The sequence below is a fragment of the Plodia interpunctella genome, chromosome 11 (genome assembly GCF_027563975.2).
Source record: "Plodia interpunctella isolate USDA-ARS_2022_Savannah chromosome 11, ilPloInte3.2, whole genome shotgun sequence".
Taxonomy (NCBI): Eukaryota; Metazoa; Arthropoda; class Insecta; order Lepidoptera; family Pyralidae; genus Plodia; species Plodia interpunctella.
The window spans coordinates 6,981,353-7,003,204 of NC_071304.1; the positions used below are offsets into that span (position 1 = coordinate 6,981,353).

At 33.8% G+C, this 21,852-nt stretch overlaps 3 protein-coding genes across 5 annotated transcripts; 2 read left to right on the forward strand and 1 right to left on the reverse strand.

The window, feature by feature from the left end:
- Positions 1-159: 159 nt before the first annotated feature.
- LOC128673683 (uncharacterized protein) lies at positions 160-7,554 on the reverse strand. Of its 2 annotated transcripts, XM_053751704.2 has the most exons (10): positions 7,237-7,554; positions 6,903-7,098; positions 6,114-6,211; positions 5,432-5,583; positions 4,956-5,093; positions 3,944-4,033; positions 3,288-3,563; positions 2,786-2,862; positions 2,320-2,405; positions 160-633 (listed from the first exon to the last, which is right to left on the reverse strand). In XM_053751704.2, exons 1-9 carry the CDS (start codon positions 7,339-7,341, stop codon positions 2,353-2,355), a joined length of 1,185 nt encoding a protein of 394 aa, XP_053607679.1. In that variant the 5' UTR covers positions 7,342-7,554; the 3' UTR covers positions 160-633; positions 2,320-2,352. The 2 variants fall into 2 exon arrangements, with proteins under 2 accessions (XP_053607679.1, XP_053607680.1); XM_053751705.2 differs by lacking the exon at positions 3,944-4,033 and having other exon boundaries at positions 7,237-7,553.
- Positions 7,555-8,078: 524 nt separating this feature from the next.
- Positions 8,079-9,164, forward strand: Vps20 (Vacuolar protein sorting 20). The gene is made up of 2 exons (XM_053751707.1): positions 8,079-8,565; positions 8,768-9,164. Exons 1-2 carry the CDS (start codon positions 8,263-8,265, stop codon positions 9,083-9,085), a joined length of 621 nt encoding a protein of 206 aa, XP_053607682.1. The 5' UTR covers positions 8,079-8,262; the 3' UTR covers positions 9,086-9,164.
- A 3,335-nt stretch (positions 9,165-12,499) lies between these two features.
- On the forward strand, positions 12,500-21,491 carry LOC128673629 (uncharacterized). 2 transcript variants are annotated; one of them, XM_053751601.1, is made up of 3 exons: positions 12,500-12,688; positions 14,019-14,141; positions 14,409-21,491. In XM_053751601.1, the coding sequence occupies exons 2-3, from the start codon at positions 14,024-14,026 to the stop codon at positions 19,694-19,696; spliced, it is 5,406 nt and encodes a 1,801-aa protein (XP_053607576.1). In that variant the 5' UTR covers positions 12,500-12,688; positions 14,019-14,023; the 3' UTR covers positions 19,697-21,491. The 2 variants fall into 2 exon arrangements, with proteins under 2 accessions (XP_053607576.1, XP_053607577.1); XM_053751602.1 differs by lacking the exon at positions 12,500-12,688 and adding an exon at positions 12,710-12,842.
- Positions 21,492-21,852: the final 361 nt, after the last annotated feature.

The following is a 21,852-nucleotide window of genomic DNA, read 5'->3' on the forward strand; positions in this document are numbered from 1 at the left end:
GCGCGGCCGCAGCGGTCGAAACGCTCGGAGATCAATCAAACTACACGTCAAATCTTCCTGAATTTTCTTATACATGTAATTAGGAGTATGAAAAAGGATATAGGTAGGGTTGGTGAGGATTTCATGCAGCACGAGTTTGCGGACAGAAGCTAGTAAGTATACAATGAAGAAAAACAATTTTATTAAATTGTCATTTTATTTTTAAGTTAAGCCTTATAAAGTTCACACTTCCAAATAATACGTGGCAAAAAATCACAATAACATTATTATTATGAGAGAAAATAATTGGATAATAAATACCTGAATAACTCCATAGATGGAACCGGTATACAGTTTTATAAGACTTCTCTAGGGATCGGACATTTTGCCGAGGTAGATACATTTGCAACTTCTAACATTCTAAGCAGTAACGACACGTTCGTTTTGAGACGAACTTATAGATACATGCATTGATCATTAAACATTTTGGAATAAGCTAACAGTATCCTAATACATAATGTGACTATTCTATGTCACCTCGAAACCGTGGACTGCGCAGGATCGCTTGAGGCTGTGGTCTTCGGGCGGACTTATTTCATAAAGTACCTCTTTGATCGCAGTCGCGGCGACGAATCTTGATCCTTTTCCTTCCAACTGAAAAGTCCATGGAGCAAGCTAGTAACAGGCATTTTCATCTGTATTTTCGGAAATTCATTTCGTGATTGAATGACTAGTGTCGTTTAGTTTTTTTTTATTTGAGTTTATTTTTTTATCATTTAATAATATAAATTGATGTCCAATCAATTCTAAGCATCTTAGTGCTCTGTATACTTGTATAATTTTATTTTCCACAATTTTAACGTCAATGACATTTCAAGAATTAAATTTTAATTAAAGTATTACTGTGACTGTCTTCAATCACAAAATGTTACTTTCCAAATGGGTTTAGCGGGGTTTATTAGTTAATTTATAAACAGGCATCAAGTTTCTTTAACTGCCATCTACATAAATAATAAAGATTTTATTAGGCAGATGACTTTCTTGTTAGGGAAAATCTTTTCAAAACCAAAATGAACAAAACTTGACACCACACATTACAAATTTTGGGTACCTGGAAGTACATAGTAGATGTGATTACAGCATCCAATAATGTGATACAAGGAGCCAATGTGCTCCCTCATATCTCCGGATAAGGCATTGTATGATGATATTGTAACACAAAACGTTGCACCTATTCTCAACACAATCGGGGAACACGGACATCAATATTTTTCTGGTCCATCGGCATCTTGATAATGTTGCCTTTTCTATATGTATATTTTTGCATGTATAAAAATTAGTACAGAATTAATTAATGAAATAGTGTTTCTATGGAGCAAGAATATTTTGAAAACCTGCCCACGTTTATAAAATTTCGCAAATAATAGGTAAAAGTTATGAACCCAGCCCATGAGTTTCCTCATCATGTCAACAAAATCTGTCTATGAGTTCAGAACCACAAAGAATGTTTAACATTACTGATAATTTAATAAAATATTTAATTACTCATAATTTACTTATAATTGTTATTAATTCGAAATGTAACATGAATGTTTATGATTTTTATCTAACCTGAAATTATATGCGGTAAGATATGCAATTCACGCCTAAAACAGTGTGCAAATAGAACCCTATAGAGAAGACCTAACAAATACCTGACATGGCGTTTGCGATCGGTCGGCTCGACAACTCGCGACCAGACAAAACATGTGGAAATACCTCAAACGACGTAGACCAGTTGCTCAGATCTGAGCTTATTGAATGACCATCGCACGCTTATTTCCCTCGAACCATGGGGAATCAGACGAAGAAATGATACGTGAATTTTGTCCTCAGAATGTTACGTTTAGAAGACTTCATTAGACATTTCATTGCACATCTCAGCGGGTTGCATTATTTAGCTTTTGCTATATAGTCACGTGTCGATTTTTCGCCTAAGGTGTGCGTAGCGATCGCCCAATAAGGCCCAAGTCGTCGGCTCGTGGCAACTATTCAAAATACCAATCAAATACCTGCCAAGTCCGCCGGTGTGACGACAACTACCGAATCGAGAGTGCAACGGGGTCAACATTACGCCCCAAATGTTTACCGAAGTTTTATTTTGGTATGCTATATTAAGCTGTAAAATAACAGTGTTCACTTTATTACTTGTCATTTAATCCATTTTGGAATGGGTTTGCGGGAATGATGATAGTATAAAAGCGATTATGATATGTAGTGTGGATGGGAGTGTCAGGTAAGGGTGGGTGGTGTCGGAGGCAGCAGCGAGTTAATTTGATCTTTCTCGTAAAGTATACTTACCGGTTTGTGGCGCTTTTGTGATACCTCAGTCAGTTAGTGGCGGGAGCGGGAGCGGCGGCGAGAGCGGTCGCGGTCGCGGGACGATCCTGAGAACAAAATTTTTATTATTTCTGTGAGAAATAATATGGTAATATGGTGCAGTGAGAAATTTTACTCAGTATACACAGATCGTGTGAAGAGGTGGTGGTCCAGGGGTTAAAAGGCCCGTATGTGATCAAAAATGTCTAACTTTGAAACCGATTTTGCCATAAAATGTGATTTTGTATTCTCTTGTAGTTTTCATTGACGACCACATACTTCCGGTGAAGGAAAACATCGGACTTTATGCCACTCCGTCGTGAGGCAGACGGTAGTCGTAGTCATGTATAAATACGTCCGTTTGAATACTTATGTATGTATATCGGTCGGCTATGGAAAAACTATGGGAAAGATGTTGTTCGCATTACATGTAGCGTTAGGTACTCACGTCTGTCCTTGCGGTGGCGGCGGTCGCGGTCGCGGTCCCGCTCCTCGTGCCGGCTGCTGCGGTCGTCGCGGCTCGAGCTACCACAACATATGTATTTTAAGAGCCCGTTTCACCACTTTCAGATATAAAAACTTAGGAATTACCCCCCCCCTTTCCGAAGTTACTGGCATCCTCTCATCTGTTAGAAAAGAGCTGACGATTTCCAAACATAGCTAAGAACACTCGACTAAATTCTCTTTAAAATCAGTTTAGCTGTTTGGCTGCTACGATGCCAATGATAGTAGTTTTCGAGTTTTAACACAAATCCATCCAAGTACCTTATAGAATTTTACTTATACTATAATAAATTATACATCTAAACCTTCTTCAGGAATCACACTATATATTGGCAAAAACCTTACAAAAATCCGTCCCATAGTTTTTGAGTTCATCACGTCCATATAGACAGTTACGACAAGGGACTTCTTTTTATAATAAGTAAGGATATTAACATAAGACTCACCGATGACGATCCTTATCCTTATCCCTGTCTCGTTCCCTGTCGCGGTCGCTTCTGTCTCGGTCTTTACGATCCTTGTCGTCCTTGTCCCGGTCTTTCCGGTCCTTTTCATCTCGGTCCCGCTCCATCCTCTCCCGGTCGCGTCTGTCAGAGCCCAAACCCCCTCCGCGGGAACCCCTATCCCTATCTCGGTCTTCACGACGTTTCCTCTCTTTCTCTTGCAATTCTTTTTCGCGAGCTTCGTTCATTTCCTCGTAGGCTTGACGCAGTTTGAAGTATCTGAAAAATTAACAGACAATAAAACGGTATGCAGGCAATAAAAATAAAAAATGGTGAAATTCAAGTAGTTTTATTTCGAATTATATTTTAAGACAGAGATATATCTTCTGTGGACAATGTTGATAAAAATGACAGTATCTTACTTTTACAATTCACATTATATCTTCGTTATTAAGTGCTTGCTCCTCTCCCGCTGGAGTTTTGGGATAAAAAGTCCGTAACACAAAAAAAACATTCAAAATCCATTCAGTCCTTTTGGGGTGAAAGAGTAATCCCCATCATTCCATCATAATATTTTTATCTTAGTAGGAATTGGTGAATTATTTAGGTCATAGGACATAACATGGCATTTAAATAAGAAGAAGGATATAAAGACATACCCAATGTGTTGTTTTCCTGAGAGGTGATCAATAATCCTTTGCTGGGCATCCCTAACGTGACCATTTTTTATTTCCCCCAGATCGGGATACCTATAAGATAAGATGTCATTTATATAGCCATTCTATATTTGTTGCTAATGTATACTTAAAATACATAATAAACGACATATAAAGTCCTCAACTCCTTATTATAGGCATTATATTTAATATATAGAGCAGACTTTTTATTGTAATCTTTCTCTTTTAAGTGTGTTATAAGTATAAGAGAATTAAATTAATAACAAGCATAGCCCTCCTTCTATTGAAGCAACAATATTTTAAAACTTAGTAATTTACAGCGGGTCATTAAATCATTCGAAGAGAGGTGTATGGTCACATTAGGCATCCCCAACGTTCAAAACAACCAGATACAGCACTCACCTCGATTCGATTTTCTTAAGCCGCTGTCATCTCTGCAGTTACGGGCAACACATTTTACGTAATACAGTTTATGTTGCTACAGATGATAACAATCCTATTATGAATGAATATATCTATCACATATGTACTATCTGCTATGTACATACCTTCCAAATCAGCGACCTCAACATATGTTTTTGAAAGAGATAATATTTTGACTACTAGTTTTAATTATTTATTCTAGATTAAAATATTGTATGACCATTTGACTGAGTAGTAAGGAAACAGGCGAGATAATATATGTGTATGACAATGTGACCTGCTTAGTGCGAGTTTTCGTTTCACTCGATTGCATCCACTTTTAGCAACCTAACCGGATGCAGGTTACCAATGCAGTGTGGGCATACAATAAAAGTGACAACACGTAGCAACATGGTTTAAAAACTCGCACTAAGCCTTATGAACAACGATCACCCGTCTGGTGCTTGAGCTGGCGTCGCCAACCAGGAAACAATAATAATAAACCTTCGTCACAATTACAAAGCAATTGGACTTGTCATTATATTATAGAACTCTGAATTCTTTCCAAATTGTTGGTATAGATTTAGCTTACCCAACATGTTGTTTCCCGGACAGGTGGTCGTCAATTCTCTGCTGAGCGTCGCCCACAATCAGGAAAGCACCGCATACAGGACACACCTCCATTTGCTTCTCTTGGGCTGCAGCCAGCTCCACAGTCATGGACCAGTGGCTAAAATACCATTTTTATAATAAAACGTCACATACGTTATCAATTAAGGGGATACATTGAATAAAGTCCGTGACACGTGAAAGTAGCGTACTAGCCGCCACAACAACAACGTGGTCGATTAGTTGTTGATCCTATTCCACATATTGCCACACAACTACTTTCGTAATGCGGATTATAATCGGCAACTAAAGTAAAAACACTAAATACTATACTATAAATAAATTATTAAAAGATAGAAATATATGTTTGGATATCTTTGGATACTCTATCATAGTTAATGTACCAGAATAAAAAAGACGGAGAATTTTCTAAAATGATTCAATGGCAAGTCAATGTACCTATTCTCCTGTTGTTTCAATAACTGATCTTTTTCTTCTTTTAACCGATCACACAGCTTCATGAGACCCTGTGCCTGTTCAACGTCACCCCGCGTTCCCGCCTCCTCCGCCTCCTGAACTAAGGACTTAACCTTTTCTGACAACAGCTCAACCTTAAAAAGAAAGTGGCACTGAGTAATGTTAAAGAATAAGATTCCACAAGCCAAATATGAATAGATATGTATATAAGACAATGACAATGTGACGTCATTTATCATGACACTGGTACTTTGTTTGTATGTGCTTCTTTCTCATCAAGATATAGTATTTAATTGTTGTGATTGTATGGTGTGGAGATGTTGGAGAATGACATAGGTTACTTTTTGCCAGCTAGCCCGGAGACCATTTGTTTATAAGTATGGTTTTACTTGGACCAATAAAGTATTATACAAGTAATAAAAATAATAAAACAAAAGATTTCAAACCAAGATTATACTAACAGCTCAACCCTGCTTCGCTTAGGTAAAACTATAATAAATCATACACTTAAATGTTCCTGAGGAATCACACTATGTATTAAAAACCTGCATAAAAATCTGTTACAGACAGCATGCAACGACTTTGTTTTAAACTATAGTGATGAAGCATGTGGTTTGTTAATAGGATTTTTCTGTGTGGAATGAAATGAACATAATAAACTTACTTGTTCCTGATTTTTTTCAGTTTGAGCCTGGGTCATAGGTGGACCTTCAGGTTTAGAATTCATTAGTTCTAATCTCTGCTTGCCTTTTTGGATCTTTCCTAAAAGTTTCAAAATATCATTAAATACCTACATTAATTTTGATATACAGTGTAAACTCTATTTAACGACTTTGAAGGGACTGTGCATTTTATGGTGTTGTAAAATGGAGAGAAGAAAAACAGAATTAGAAAAAAAAACAACCACCACCTTAAGGTGTTTGTAGTTAAATCAAGTGACATTACATGGAGTTTAACACTGTATATGTAACATACTATAATTATGTGACAATATTAAAATTATTTTGAAGTAACAGTTCAAACATTTAAAAATGTAATACCTAATTATTTATTTCATTACTATGAATATTCTTTTAATATGGATTTCATTTTAATCAAAATTATATGTATACAACAATATTAATCAATGTATACAATAGGATTAAAATATTTTAAAGTTATTCAAGTATTACATCTTTATATGTGTAAATAGTCAATTTAGAAACCAGCTTAATTAATATTTTATTTGATACTAATATGAATGTTTACACTTCTATTAACTTTCTTTAACAATTTAGTTTACATCAAACTACCTTGATGAATTTAGGATATACGATGCGGAACACTATATATTTTAGACCAACTACTTAGTTGATCTAAAATATATGATACATACAAGATAATATATACAAAACAAACGTACGTATGTTAGTGGGTATTCCACATCATTCAGTGTAGATAAGAAATAACTTACTTTCAACATCATTAATCATGTGCCTACAGAATCGTAAGAATTCTTCAACATATTGTGCCTTCTTATAGGATGGTTCTGCCTTCTCGAATAAATCTTTAACTTCATCATCATGAACTTTAGGGCAAACTCCGAGATCAGCTCTTGTATTCACAAACAAATCATGGGGGCAAAATTTCACCAAATAGTACTTGCAATACTGCAAAACACATACATTTCTTAATTTATGGAGATCTTTTAGAACTGATTATATAGGTTAGGTAGACAAAAACAACAGCAATTACAAAAGGTTATTCATCACCACTACATAAACATTTCTTATAACTAATGTACCTACCTCAGAATCTTCCCAGTTTGGCTTTTTAATTTTTTCATTTGGATTAGTATTACGATGTCGTCCCATCAACTCGTCCAAGAGCTGAGCAGCTGCAAGCACCGCCATTGTGAAAGACTCCTTGCTGTGCTGGTGACAACAAAATAACTCGGAAGATATTAATTTAATATTCCATTCAATAACAATATATGGCCAAAACAAAACACTTCAAGGATTATAGATAACAAGCATTGATGTATCAAGCAATAAAATTTTACAGGATAGAACAAAATTTCACAAAGCTCGTATCTATGTATTAGATACGATTAGCTTTTAACTACCTAACTGACCATAAACAAAAATGGCTTTTTTATGAATGCCCATTCACAAAACTCAACAGCCCTGCTTACCGCAAAGTAGGACGTACAGTCTGTAGGCGTAGCCTGCTTAGCGCGCCTACTGACTTTTGCTGACGCTGTGCGTGCCAGACCTACATATCTACATCACAAATATAAAATTTCAATGTAATGATAACAAATTTAATTGTGTTAGTTACGGTCACAAAGCCTGTCACTATAACCTTCGTAAGAAGTGTGGAAATGTGGACTCACATCATAGTGTGCTACCTACAGTGTAAAAGTCACGTCAGATTCCTTTAGGTTAAAATAAAAGTTAGTATAAAATCAGACAGCAGTTTTAGCAATAACTTGCCAATGCCAATGCACTAGAAAAAAAGAAGTACAGTGAATGCACTACTCCGTTGTACGAAGTACCACTTACTAAATCTATGCTTCAGCCTTCACGTGACTTGATTGAGGTGTCAATGACTATCTGGCATATGACAATGTCAAATTATGACATTAGGACAGTACAGGCAAGGCAAGAAGAACAAAGTAAGCACAGACAGAAAGAACTAAGAAGTTCAATTATTGTAAAGCGAAAAGGCGTGAACGTTCCTTGAAATATTTCAAGTTTAATATAGTAGGTAACTTTTATCAACTACACAACTTTTAACAACTAGTTTTTTATGTTAACATAGTACATTCCGAAATGGGTAATCTATTTGGAAAACACAAAAAGCCTGTGAGCAGAGTAACAGAACAAGATAAAGCTGTTTTACAATTAAAACAACAAAGAGATAAATTGAAACAGTACCAGAAGAGAATAGAGTTAAATTTTGAGCGAGATAGGGAATTGGCAAAAAAACTACTTAATGAAGGGAAGCGTGATAAGGCTAAACTAGCTCTGAAAAAGAAGAGGTATCAGGAGCAGTTGCTGCAGAACACAGAGGCGCAATTAGAAAAATTAGAACAAATAACTCATGATCTTGAGTTTGCTCAAATAGAAATACAGGTGAGTGATGAGATCAGATTTTATATATTTGTACATTTCTATAAAATGGCAAAATCAACATTGAGTCTGTTGTAACCAAGAAATAATTTGCTTGCATTGTAAATGTAATTATTACAAATTAACAACAAAGAAGTTTTGTTAGGTATATATTAAATTTTTTGTTTAACTTTTATATAATTTTATTTACTGTGTTTCATTCCAGGTGTTGGATGGTCTCAAGACAGGAAATGTAGCCTTGAAGAAAATACATGACAGCCTCAACATAGACGAAATAGAGAAAATTATGGATGAAACTAAAGAGGGAATAGAGAAACAAAAAGAAATAGATGAACTTATTTCTGGTCAATTGACAGAGGAAGATGATGAAGCAGTGGAGGCTGAACTAGAAGCTATATTGGATGTTGGTGATCAACTTCCTGAGGTGCCCACAGACATGTTACCAGATGTGTCTAAAGAGAAAGTGCCAGAAAAATCACGCAAGGTGGCAGAAGGTCCAAGCAAGATAGCAGTTGAAGCTTGAGAACATATTTTTTAAAGTTAAATTGTATATAATGTAAAGCTAAGTATACTATACAGAATAAATATATTTTTGAAATCTACCTAGGGTTTTATGGAAAAGTTTTCTGGTTATTTAACTAATATTACATAGGCTGCTATTTATGTATCCGGAATAACAAAATTAAACAAACATATATTATTACATATGGTTTTATTGTTTCTCGAAGTATTTTCCGCGATGATCTATGCACTTCTGCATACGATGAAACCAATTTTCAAAGCACTTTTTCCATTCTGATTGAGGTATGTCCAAAACGTGTGTTTTGAACGCATCAACGGCCTCTTCGCGGCTCGAAAAACGTTGACCACGTAATTTATTTTTAATGTTTGGAAATAAATAAAAATCATTGGGTGCCAGGTCGGGGCTGTACGGCGGATGACCCGTCAATTCAATCTTTTGACCCTCCAAAAAATTATTTGTTTCAGCCGACTTGTGGCAGCTAGCATTGTCGTGATGAAGTATGATTCTGCGTTGTGGGTTGTTCTTTCGTATTTTTTCAAAGACTTCTGGCAAACAAATGGTGGTGTACCATTCAGAATTAACAGTCCTACTATTCTCTAGTGGCACTGTAGCTACATGTCCGTTGATACCAAAAAAACAAGCGACCATTTGCTTTAAAGTGCTTCTCGGACGAACAACTTTTGTTGGATTCGGTTCATCTTGAAAGACCCACACCGTTGACTGCTGTTTAGTTTCAGGGTCATAAGCATAGATCCAGGTTTCGTCACCTGTGTAGATATTATAAACAGCTTTTGACGTGCCACGGTTGTATTTTTTTATCATTTTCTTACACCAGTCGACACGAGCCTGTTTTTGATCTACGCTCAAGTTGTGCGGAATCCAACGCGAACAAATTTTTTTAACAATTAAATGTTCGTGTAATATCGCGTGTATACTCGTCATACTAATGCCCAGAGACGCCTCTATCTCGCGGTATGTAACATGACGATCTTGCATTACTAATTGTCGCACAGCATCAATATTTTGTTGTACCACTACCGATTTAGGACGACCCTCCTTAATTTCATCCGTGAGCATAGACCGTCCACGTTGAAATTCCTTAAACCAATAATACACAGTGGTTTTCGATGGTGCTTCATCTCCAAAAGTTAAAATCAGTTGTTCGATGCACTGTTTTTGAGTTAATCCACGCCGAAAATCATAATAAATCATCGCGCGAAAATGTTCACGAGTTAAATCCATGGCAATGAAGACAAGCTATTTTCAAAATTGGCGCCAATTGAAAAAAACAAATGACAGGGACATGAAAAATATTTATTCTCTAGCCGAAGAGTTCTATTTTCAAATGTTGTAATTACTTTTTAAATATTCTAGAATTATTGGCCAGTTCCGGATACATAAATAGCAGCCCTCGTATAATCTATAAAGTTTGTGAGTGCATATAGGTTTTTCATATTATAGGTAATTATCAGTAATGGTAAATAACTAGTTAATATAGTTCCAATCTAAAATTCAATGCATTTAATAGGTAATACTTATCAAATATATCTCTTTTATTTAGATGACATATTTTTCAACTACCTACCCTATTATCATTGCCTATTCGGCTGTGCCCTCTGCAGTCCAACCAAAGTCATACTTTTATTAATTTGCTCTGCTAGGCGTGGCCGCATACCTTAACTAGGTAGGTACCTACTAATCTACCTTTTGTTTTTGTGAATCAGTAGGACAGAATCCTTTCCTTATGTATGATATATCCACAAAGTTGTAAAGTATTTTAATCCCAAGAAGTTTCTAGAAGTAGCTAAATGTTACATTATGTAGGTAGTTACAAAAAATATACCTATGTAAAATATGTCAATGAATACAAAAAATGATTTAAAATGAGTAGGATAGTTGTATTGCTTGTTGCTATTTTTGAAAAAGTTAAAATCATTAATGTAACCTCAAACGACCTGTGACTATGAAAGAGGAAGATGTCGATTGTTGAGTTTCAAAGATAAGCGGGCGCGAGGCCCTTCTAAATGTATGAGGTTTAGTAACCAACTTATACTATGTGTACGATAGTCTACCAATATAGAAACATTGGCGATTCTTTAAACTGCTAAAGGGGTCTCATGAACTAATTAAGGTATTTTTAAGCCCTTTATGCCGATAGATTATAGATCTTATCGATATAATTGCGATACTTGAAAAATTACTAATAAAAGTAGGTAAAAATTTTAGCTACAAGTTTCATCGAAAAATAGCTAGATCCATAGAAGGCGTACCGCGCGCGGCTCCGGCTAGATCTTGCCAAAAAATTGCTAAGTAGGCAAGACTGTTTTATCTGTATTCGATAAGAACACGTTTATGTTAACTAATTCGTTTCCGTTTCCGGATACGGAAACCTAAATGTATGCGGCCTCGCTAAAAATAATCTTTCAATTTTACTTCTACTTTACTTCCTAACTAATGTCAACCCTGCCATAACACTGCTTATGTAATGCGATTTAGTAATTTACGTACATACTGGCTGCGCCTTTTGAGTCCGTAATTTAATTCTATCCGCGCGCTGACCCTTCTAAATCTATGCTAGCTATGCAGCATTATGGTTGGATCCGGTATGGGGGAAAGAGACATCTTGCGAGATATTTAAGCATGACAGTTTTGATGCGTGATTTAGCGCCATCTGTATTTTCGAGAAGATAAATATTCTATCTATGGCGTGTGTGTATATGTACACACGATGTACTACAAGCACGATGCTTTCTTTTAGCGTTTTCATCATCATTAGCCTTCTTCAGTGACCCCCTTATTAAAATAAAAAAACTGATATAATTAATATTTAATTTATTTTCTGTTTATATAATTTTTATGTTTATTATAATATTTTTGCACCCAAATGCACATCAATGAGGCATAGTTGGTGCAAATTCGAAATATAAATTCACACAACAGCACAGGACAGCAAAATACCAATAAAAAGCGTCTTTATTGCACAAACACTCCAGAATTCTAGATAATTAACATAAAAACGGAGGAACAGATTCCTCAACTCGAACTTTGTGATGAAAATACCTAAAACAGGTACCAGCACACGAAATAACCAAAAAACACGGCGGTGCCAGCGGTAGATTTTCATGTGGCAAACAATTTTTTAAAGGGGGATTTGCATATAATGTTGCCACTTGTCAGACGTTTGAAAGAATAAAAAAAGAAAGGATTTTTTCTACGTGTACTATATTATTTATTCCAATAAATATATTTTTTGTAAATAGCTGGCAATGAATAAAAAGTTTTAAAGTTAGGAAATACAGATGGCGCCTGTTTCTATGTCGACATGATGACAGGCGCCGAAGAAGTGCCACCTCCCTGGGAACTACTAAGCAGTCAATATTTATGCGGTCTGTTCTGTGCCTTGCCAGCTCTCAACTGAACTGAAAATTACCCCCAAAAGTGAGGTTATGTTAACGTCAAAAACAATGCTACACAAACGTCATTCAACATTATTCATTTCACTCATTGCATCTTTGCTAAAATAGGTTTTGAAAAATTTTCTTTCATGATTTAAGTTTGTTTACGAGTTTTGTTCTTTTAATGTATGTTTGGATGTGCTGTAATGTAAGTTATAATTATATTTTTAGCTACATATCCTTTAAAGTTATGAATATTTGTTGGTAAAGTAACTGACGCTACAATTAGCTAAGTAGGTATACTCAAGTATATCTTGTGAAATATCTGCATTTTTTATTATTGTACCCCTGGTTCTTTGTAAGTAAGTAATATTTTATTATACGTAGAACTTGAGTGCCCACTAAGAAGCTACCTTTCGCTACCCGCTGAATACTAAATAAATATCTATACAGATTGGCTTCGTTTGACAAATACTGTGAAACTAAAGTTTATATTTGGATTATAACTTTAGATCAGTTGGTTAAATTTGTTAGATTCACAGTGATTAAAGTGTCTTAATTTTTTATGGTAGAACTTTTGCCGCGTAAAATAGGGAATTTTAAAATATAAAATTATGCATTTCTCCATTTGCAGAAATGCATAATTTTCGAGATATTAATTTTTATAATGCAGTGTGAAGTGTGGCCACAAGCCTAACCTTACCAACAGTTGTGTTAGTTGTTAGTTTGGTTAAACCATATTTTGGCTTGGCAGAAGAAGTATAGTTGAGCTTGCACTAGTCTATGTGAATTTCAGTGTGTAAATGTTATTTCCTTCATCTAAGATCTTAACTATTGCAATACAATTTTGTATTAACCATTGAATATAAATTTTAGTTGGTAACAAATTTATCAATATTGTCTTAGTAGTAATCATATCTGAATTATTTTGATTGATGGGCAGGCAAACCATAGACAGGCCAGGCAGGTCTCAACTCTCATGGTGCATGTTGTATTGAAATTGTTAGGGTTGATGATGTAAAGGAAATTGCTGGCAACAAGTGGATAGGGATGGCCCAGGACAGAGATGAGTGGCGGAGACAGAAGGAGGCCTATGCCCAGCAGTGGATCACGGAGGGCTACAGATGATGATAATGATTCATTACATTTATCAATTCATATTTTTGCACACAAAATATATGAATTTAGATTTTATGTATTTTTTTCGGTAAAATATCTTATTAATGTGTAACTAAACCTATTTTTTAAACTACATTTTCTGTAAACTTGTTGCATGCAAGGGCTCCTCTTTAGGAATAATCTTGTATATGAAATGAACTTTCATAAAATCTTTTCATTAAATTTAGCATGATAAAGTATCAAACATCAACAAAAGTCTAAAGTGATTGAGAATTGTGCTCCAATACATTCAGTCCATGCATAGTTAAAATATTTACAGTTAGATAAAAATCCAAGCTTTCACTTAACTAAATATAATATAGTAAGACTTTCAAGTTACGTTTTTGTGTTATATTAATTAATACATGTCAATGTTACAGATAAAATGTCTGATGAAATTGAAATTGAAGAACATGATTTACTGGATGATCCCACCGTCAGAAACATATTTCCTGATATATCAAGGTTAAAACAGGAAATTTTGGGCTATGACTATGTTGAAGGTAATTTTCTTTCTATCAATTGTTATGTTGGACTTAAGCAAGTTATGGTACAAGGAAAGGATTGAAAGAAAAATAAACATGATTAAATTTATGGGTTTATGCGGAGGATCCGTGTGAAAGTGTATCAAATAGGTGGAAAGAGTGACTTTGGCATTTATGAAGTTAGTATGGATTATAACAATATTTGATAGGGATTTTGTGCAATAAACATGTTTCTTGAGTAGTGAAATAATGACATTTACCTATTACTCTAATCCATAATTCCAGCTCCAGATTTTGGGAATACTGAAACAACAAGCTCTCAATTGGATTCTTATGATGGCAACTTAAGCAGTACAGAGAATTCCGCAGACATAGTGGAATCAAAAATAATCTTACCAGGTAATATTGAACATAACTCCCCAAATGATGGACCACATAATGGCTTCATAAGAAGAGATAAAGGTATTAAAATTAAAATATGTAACAATAAAATTATATTAGGTTCAAAACCTGTTAATTCTGATGATAGTAATGTTGAACATTTTGAGAAGAATGTAAAACCATATTGTGCAGTAGTGGTCTTAGAAGATTTTGGGATATATTTGAATAGTAGTGCTAGATATTGTCAACATTGTCAGATTCTGTTTCCAACAAATTCAGATTATAATCACCATGTGGAAGATATTCACAAAGAATTGGTTAATACTACTGATAGTGTTGATGACAAAATTATAGTAAGAACGGAATTCAGTGATGAAAATAAAGAAATTGAAGCCAATGAATCTAAACATGTGCAAAAGAAAAATGAGAAAATCGTTAAGTTTGGAATCAATGGAGAAGCTATTTGCCTTATTTGTAATGCACAATTGGCGTACAGAAGAAATATGGGTACCCATTTGTTTCAAGTTCATAAAATAAGCAAAGAAAAAATAAAGGAAGTAATGAGAAAGAAGAATTCAGAACCCCATACAAAGGGAGAGCTTACATCAACTGTAAAACGTAATGAGTGTTTTCATTGTAAGAAATCATTTAGAACTCAAAATTTACTTATTGAACATATTTATAGCATTCTTCAAAATCCAAAAAATGGTTCTGATAGGTATGCTAACAAGATTCTTATAGGAAATAAAACTAACAATAGTGAACTAAATAGCTCTGTTACACCAGAAAACAGAAATTTGGGTCTGATGGATATGCCAAACAAAAATATACAGAATACTAACTTTGAAAACAATTCCACAACAGAACATGTGATGAGATTTTTTAAGTGCCGTTTTTGCTTATTATATTTTAAGACAACAAAATATTTTTTTCGACATATGCGAATTAAGCATAAAATGGTTAACAATTTTCAAATAGCTAAGGTTTCTTTTGATCCAAAATGTAAATACTGCCCTAAAGTAAATGATCAAGTGGACATATACAATGCGCATCTCCGTAAAAACCATCCTAAACAAGTACAGGAAGCTATTGAAAAATCTCGAAAGTTGTTAGTTAACAGTAATAAAGGGAAAATAAATATTGTTTCAAAAGAAATTTCACAAAATGCGTTTTATAGATGTGATTTTTGCTGTTTATATTTCAACAATTTAACATTTTTTATGCGTCATGTGACAATCAAACATAAAGTGATGAAAATGCCCAAACCAAAGAAAGTGGCATTTGAGCCGAAATGTAAGTATTGTCCTGGAACATACACCAATGCCAGACGTTATAATATGCATCTACGTAAAAGCCATTATATAAAATGCAATCAAGTAGTGGACAAATCACAATTGACGACTTCTGTTGCGAGAGAAAGCAACCTGGTGGATAATACTAGTAATATACAAAATGTAAAAAAACAAGTTTATAGATGTAAACTTTGTCCACTTTATTTTAAAACTACAAACTGGTTCATTCGACATTTAAATAATAAACATAAAGTTAAAACTATACCTGTAATGGCAACAGAAACTTTTAACCCAAAATGTAAGTATTGTCCTAGATTATTAGACACCGTCACTAAGTACAATGATCATTTAACTAAATGTCACTCTGCATTGTTAAGTAAACTTATAGTGAGATCTGAATCAGCAAAAGTTATAAAAAAAATAAAAGTTAACATGAAACCGAAATTTCCCAAACTTAATTCTAATAAAGGAGAAACAAGTACAGATTTTGCCAGACAGTCTCAAAAAAAATTTGAACACAAAGCTAAAATTAAAAGACTTAATACGCAATGTCAAAAAACCATAAATGGATATACATGCAAATTTTGTCCTATATTCTTCAAGAGCATGAAATTTTATGGTAAGCATGTGAAAACTAGACACAAACTTGACACAGTACCAAAACTAAAAATGGTAACATTTGATCTGAAATGTAAATTGTGTTCTGTGGTTTTATCAAATATCAAAATTTATAATCGACATGTATATAATGTTCACTATACAGAAATAGCAAGAAAACCCAATTTAGAAAAGAAAGACTCAAGACAAAATATGGAAACAACTAAAACAGCACTAGAAACGAAAGAAAAAAGATTTTATAGATGTTGTTATTGCTCTTATTATTTCAATAATATTGGTATATATAAATCTCATGTTGTAAGGAAACATAAAGTACAATTGCCTAATGATGCACAAAGAATTGAATTTGATCCACATTGCAAGTATTGTCCTTTAGAAGCTGCCAACGAAATAGCCTACAATAAACATCTAGGCAATTGCCATAAAAACAGGGTAAATGAAGTTTTTACAGGGCGTTCAAAACAGAAGATTAACCTAAATAAGGCCTGCGTTTCAAAAAATACTTCGACATCGTCTGTTTCTACATCATTGCAAGAATCTCGTAAGCCTATGGATGATAATATGGTTAGTTCAAACATAACTCCCATATTAAAATCTGCACTCTTTAAATGTAATAAGTGCGATATTCACTTTTTGTCTGTTAAAACAGCTTCAGACCACTTAAATCACATGGAATTGTTGGTTAATTGGAAATGTTCACTTTGCAGCAGAATTTTCAAAGACAATGATAAGGGGCTGCATGAAAAACAACATTTGTTATCTGATGTATTTACTGTATATGACCTGAACACAACTTCACACATTTTGTATAAATGTTCTAAATGTAATTTGCATTATGATGAAAGTGTTGACAATCACCACAAACAATGTATCTTGAAAATACCAGAGTCATATACTTGTGAAATATGTAAAATATTAATTGACTGTAATTCTAAAATTTGTCACGAATACAATCATAAGCATAGAGATTTAACATCGAATGATTTTATAGTCATCGAAACTGATGTGCTATTTGATACAGATAACATGTTTATTTCTGATAAAAACAATGCATTGATAGTTGATACAGAGGGCAATTTGATAGATGAAAGCCAACATCATAACAAACAGATAAACAACTTAAAAAGAAAAAATAAAAATGTCGAAAATTCTGAGGTTAAAATTCAACCCAAGAAAGTAAAAAGAAATGATGCTGAATGTTCTAAAAATAATTTGGAGGATATTGTTTATAAAGAAAAATATTCTAATTCGGTTACTAAAAATCAGCAGAAAATGGACAAAATGTTACTAAAACTTTCGTTTTGTACTACTTGTAAGAGTTTTGTTAGTGTTATTGGACGAAAGCGAAAAGAACATGCCCAAGGACTTTGTGCAAATCTTCCAACGCTAGTTTGTAAAACTTGCGGCCTAAGGTTCAGTTGGAAAACTTTAAGGACTCATGAACAAGTCCATCTTAGAGTAAAAAAATTGGAATTGCAAAGTTTTAAATTTTATGCTTTTAATAGTGGTAAACGAACCATGCCCCCTATGCCAGAATACGAAAAATGTGGAATATGTGAAACAAACTTTATATCAAAAAGTACTTTGGGGCAACATGTGTGTAGCGATAACAAATATAAATTGTGTGAAATTTGTAACATCAAACTGTTTACACCGATATTTAATTTACACATGGCATTTCACAAATATAAAATTGATGGTGCAACTTCGAGTTCTGCCTCAAATAATGCAGTAATATGTGCTAAACCAGAAGAGATACAAAAGGCTAATGAAACTGTTTTATTGCTTTTATATTGTTGTAAAGTTTGCAATATATACATGGACACATACGACCGGTTGATAGAACATTGTCATAAACATAGTCTTGACTCTTTACCAAAATATATGGAAGAATGTAAAGTGTGCAAGTTGAAATTTGATGACAATTCATTGAAAACTCATAGAAAATTACACGAAACGTTAGGATCTCCTACATTTGACAAACTCTTTTTTGACCCATTTTATTTTAGATTTGAGAACAAGATTTGGTTAAACCATGTTTTTGGGTCATATCCTAAAATGAAGGTACAAGATGTTATACTAAGTTCTCGCTACCGAAACGAGCATAGGTTTGTACTGCATATTGTGCAAGAAGGACGCTTTGATTTAACGTTATATAAATGTGATAAGTGCAACCTATATGTTGAGCCAGATATTATTTATCATCATATAGAAAATTCCTGTTCAAATTTACGCAAATATCCATGTCCTGTTTGTCACCTGGATTTCATTTCATCATTTTCACTTACGAGACACAAAAGAACTCATGAAGATCCTAAAATTACTCTAAAATCTTATAGGATAATATCATTTAATAAGCAGGAAGATGCTGATCTTAATGCAGTCATTTTCAGCCCACCAAAATTGTATGTTATATATCAGTGTAGACATTGCAACGGTGTAATTGATAGTATACACCGAATGTCTCATGTTTGTGACAGAAATACTTTGAAATCATGTACAGATTGTGGACTTTTGATTACAGAGGATGTATATGAACGTCATGTTTCTAAACATAAGACTCTAGACAGTTATATCGCTGAAAATATGAAAGTAATTTTATTTGGGCCATTCGAATTACACGAGAAAAAACTTAACTCTATGCCAACAACTAATTTCAGAGGTAAAATACATGACTACTCGTTCTACAAATGTCGAGATTGCCATATATGCGTGAAACATAAGAAATCAACCACAACTCATACGTGTTGTTTTAAGAGTTCACGTGTGTCATGCTCCAAATGTGGTCTATATTTTAACTCGGATAAACTTGTATCTCACACTAAAAGCCATTCGATTGATCCTGATTTCATTTTAGAAAATATGAACATTATTGAATTTTGTCCTACTATACATAAACCCAAAGACGATGAATTAACAGGAATCGGTATTATAAATGATAAAGAATGTTCTGATGAAATTGGACGTGTCGATGTAAATGGTACCAGTCAAGAATCAAATGTTTCGCAACAAAATATCGTACCTGATACAACAGAAGCAACTAATGAAGTAGAAAAGGTCACAGACATTTATAAATGTAGCTGTGGTCTTCATTTCATAGACGAATCTTCTGTTTTGGAACATTTTACTCAATGTGGATCTAAGGCAAAGCAAGCGAAGCAAAATTGTTCCAAATGTGGCCTTTTGTTCACACCTACTGTTTTATTCAAACATTTGCTATCTCATCATGGTGATAAGCTAATAAAATATAAATTCAATGTAATTGAAAAATCTAAAACATAAGAAAGGACATACTTTATGTGGCTAAAAAATACACAGTGATTGTAAATATTAATTAGTTTTAAGTTATATTAGCGTATTTGTAAGCTTTAAAGTTTTCACTATGAAATAAAGGCTTAACTTATCATGTTCACTTATCACAGTGATATTTACTGCATTTTCTACATTGAAAATTTAAGAAACTATAAAAATAACGATCACCCGTATTTTTTAGAGTCGTGCAACAAAATTTGTTTGTTGTACTTTCTATAAAATACGTGGCCCCTTTGTTCTAATACTTATGCATTAATGTCTTGAGAATGCATTGTATTGCGATGCTGAATGTTTTACAACAGTGGCGTCCTCACTGTTTTTACAACAAACTTTCATGTCAAGCAGCACCTCGCGATTTAATCCCTTGGTGATTTCAGGATAAAAGTGAGACAACAAACTTTGTTGTATTTTATCGAATTCTGTCCTTGAGATTTCGTTTGATTGGCTCATCATTCTCAATGACTCGCATACATTCTTTCTCATTTAGGATACTTATTACTATTATTATTAATGGTGCTAAGTGTTAACCAAGTGGACCTTACTAGTTTTTTAATATACTTTGTTGATGTATATAGATAGATAGATATAAAATGCAATGTACCTACATCAGATTTTACAGTTTTCGATAATATTTTAAAGTACCTTAACAGGATAGCAATAAGAAGAATTCGTTTATTTAAGAATTTATTATTAAGAAATACATTGATGATAATGATAAACATCCGATATATAAAACAATCTGACAAATATGTTTTTTTTTCATATACCTCTAATAAATCAAAGATGCATCTTGTGTGATGGTAACACTAACACAAATGGTATCAATGTTTGGGACAAAGACAAAGAAAACTAAAGATCATAGAATAGAACTTTTCCCTACAACTTCCTATCACAAACAAAGCGGCCTGACTGCGCCTTGTAAAACTGTGGCACATGGTGAAAGTTAAATATTTATATATTAGCACTCTGTCCCTTTTTCTTTTCATGCATTTATATATATTCTTTTCATGTATGAGCGAAACGAAAGATTTACAAAGTCTCTCAGTAATCTAACATAATAAGGCCGTGTGCCAAACCTCGCGCATGTGCACTTCAAGCGGTTTTGAAAAATAGTATGAGCAGCGGCACAAGACGCTGGCGCATGTGGCACGTGCGGCGGACGGCGGGTACACGGAACGGGTGTAATAATATATTAATATCAAAATCCTTTTGACAAATAACAAAAAGTAAGTAAATAACCCATCGACGGCACAACTATACACACTTGTCACTAATTGTACTAGTGGTAATGAGGCGGACAAACGCTGTGGTTTGGCGCACGGCCTTATAATGTATGTCGTAAATTCGTGTCGCGTAGTTCGTGTCGTGATTTTTTTATAATATTCTCTTTCTCTATCTTTGAAGTATTCTCTTTATCTTTGAAGAGGTCACAGATGTTCTTATTATATGTGGAAGTGGTAAGGCGGTCTGTCATAATTCTCATATTTCTAGGACAAACAATGGTTTTAAACCCGCGTATCAGAGGTTAAATATATAATTTTTTAGTTCATTTTCCAGATAGATATTTTGATGTCCATACGATTTCGCTCGCTACTAGTAATTAGTTCTAGCCCCACTGAAACGTTTTCTCATTTACTTATTTCTAAATGCATAATTTGTAAGTTTGAATTGTTAATTTTTCAAGTGATCCTAGTTATATCATATAATTAAAGCAATGAGTTGACTATGTAATCTCACATACTTGATAATAAATAATTGTTTAGTATGATTTTTTATTATTCATTTTACGATAAGACCTACTTGTTTGGATTCTGACAGAGATAGCTAAAAGACCCCGAATATCTTCAATATTACGCAAAACTCGGCACAGATGGCGCTACAGGTACAACTAGGGTTAACAAACATTGCCAATGGAGGCAAAAAGCGCCAATTTTCAATATTTTTTAAGATTTACGAATAAAATACCTTCTTCGCAATCGTCGTGCGAGGTTAAAATAAAAAAAAGAAGGATTTAGTGGATTATTGAATAGGCTTCAGAACACAGTGTTAAATACAAGACTAATTTGTTAAATGATTCAAGTCCATTGTAAAACAATAATTTTATTATATTTATTGAACACTATTGA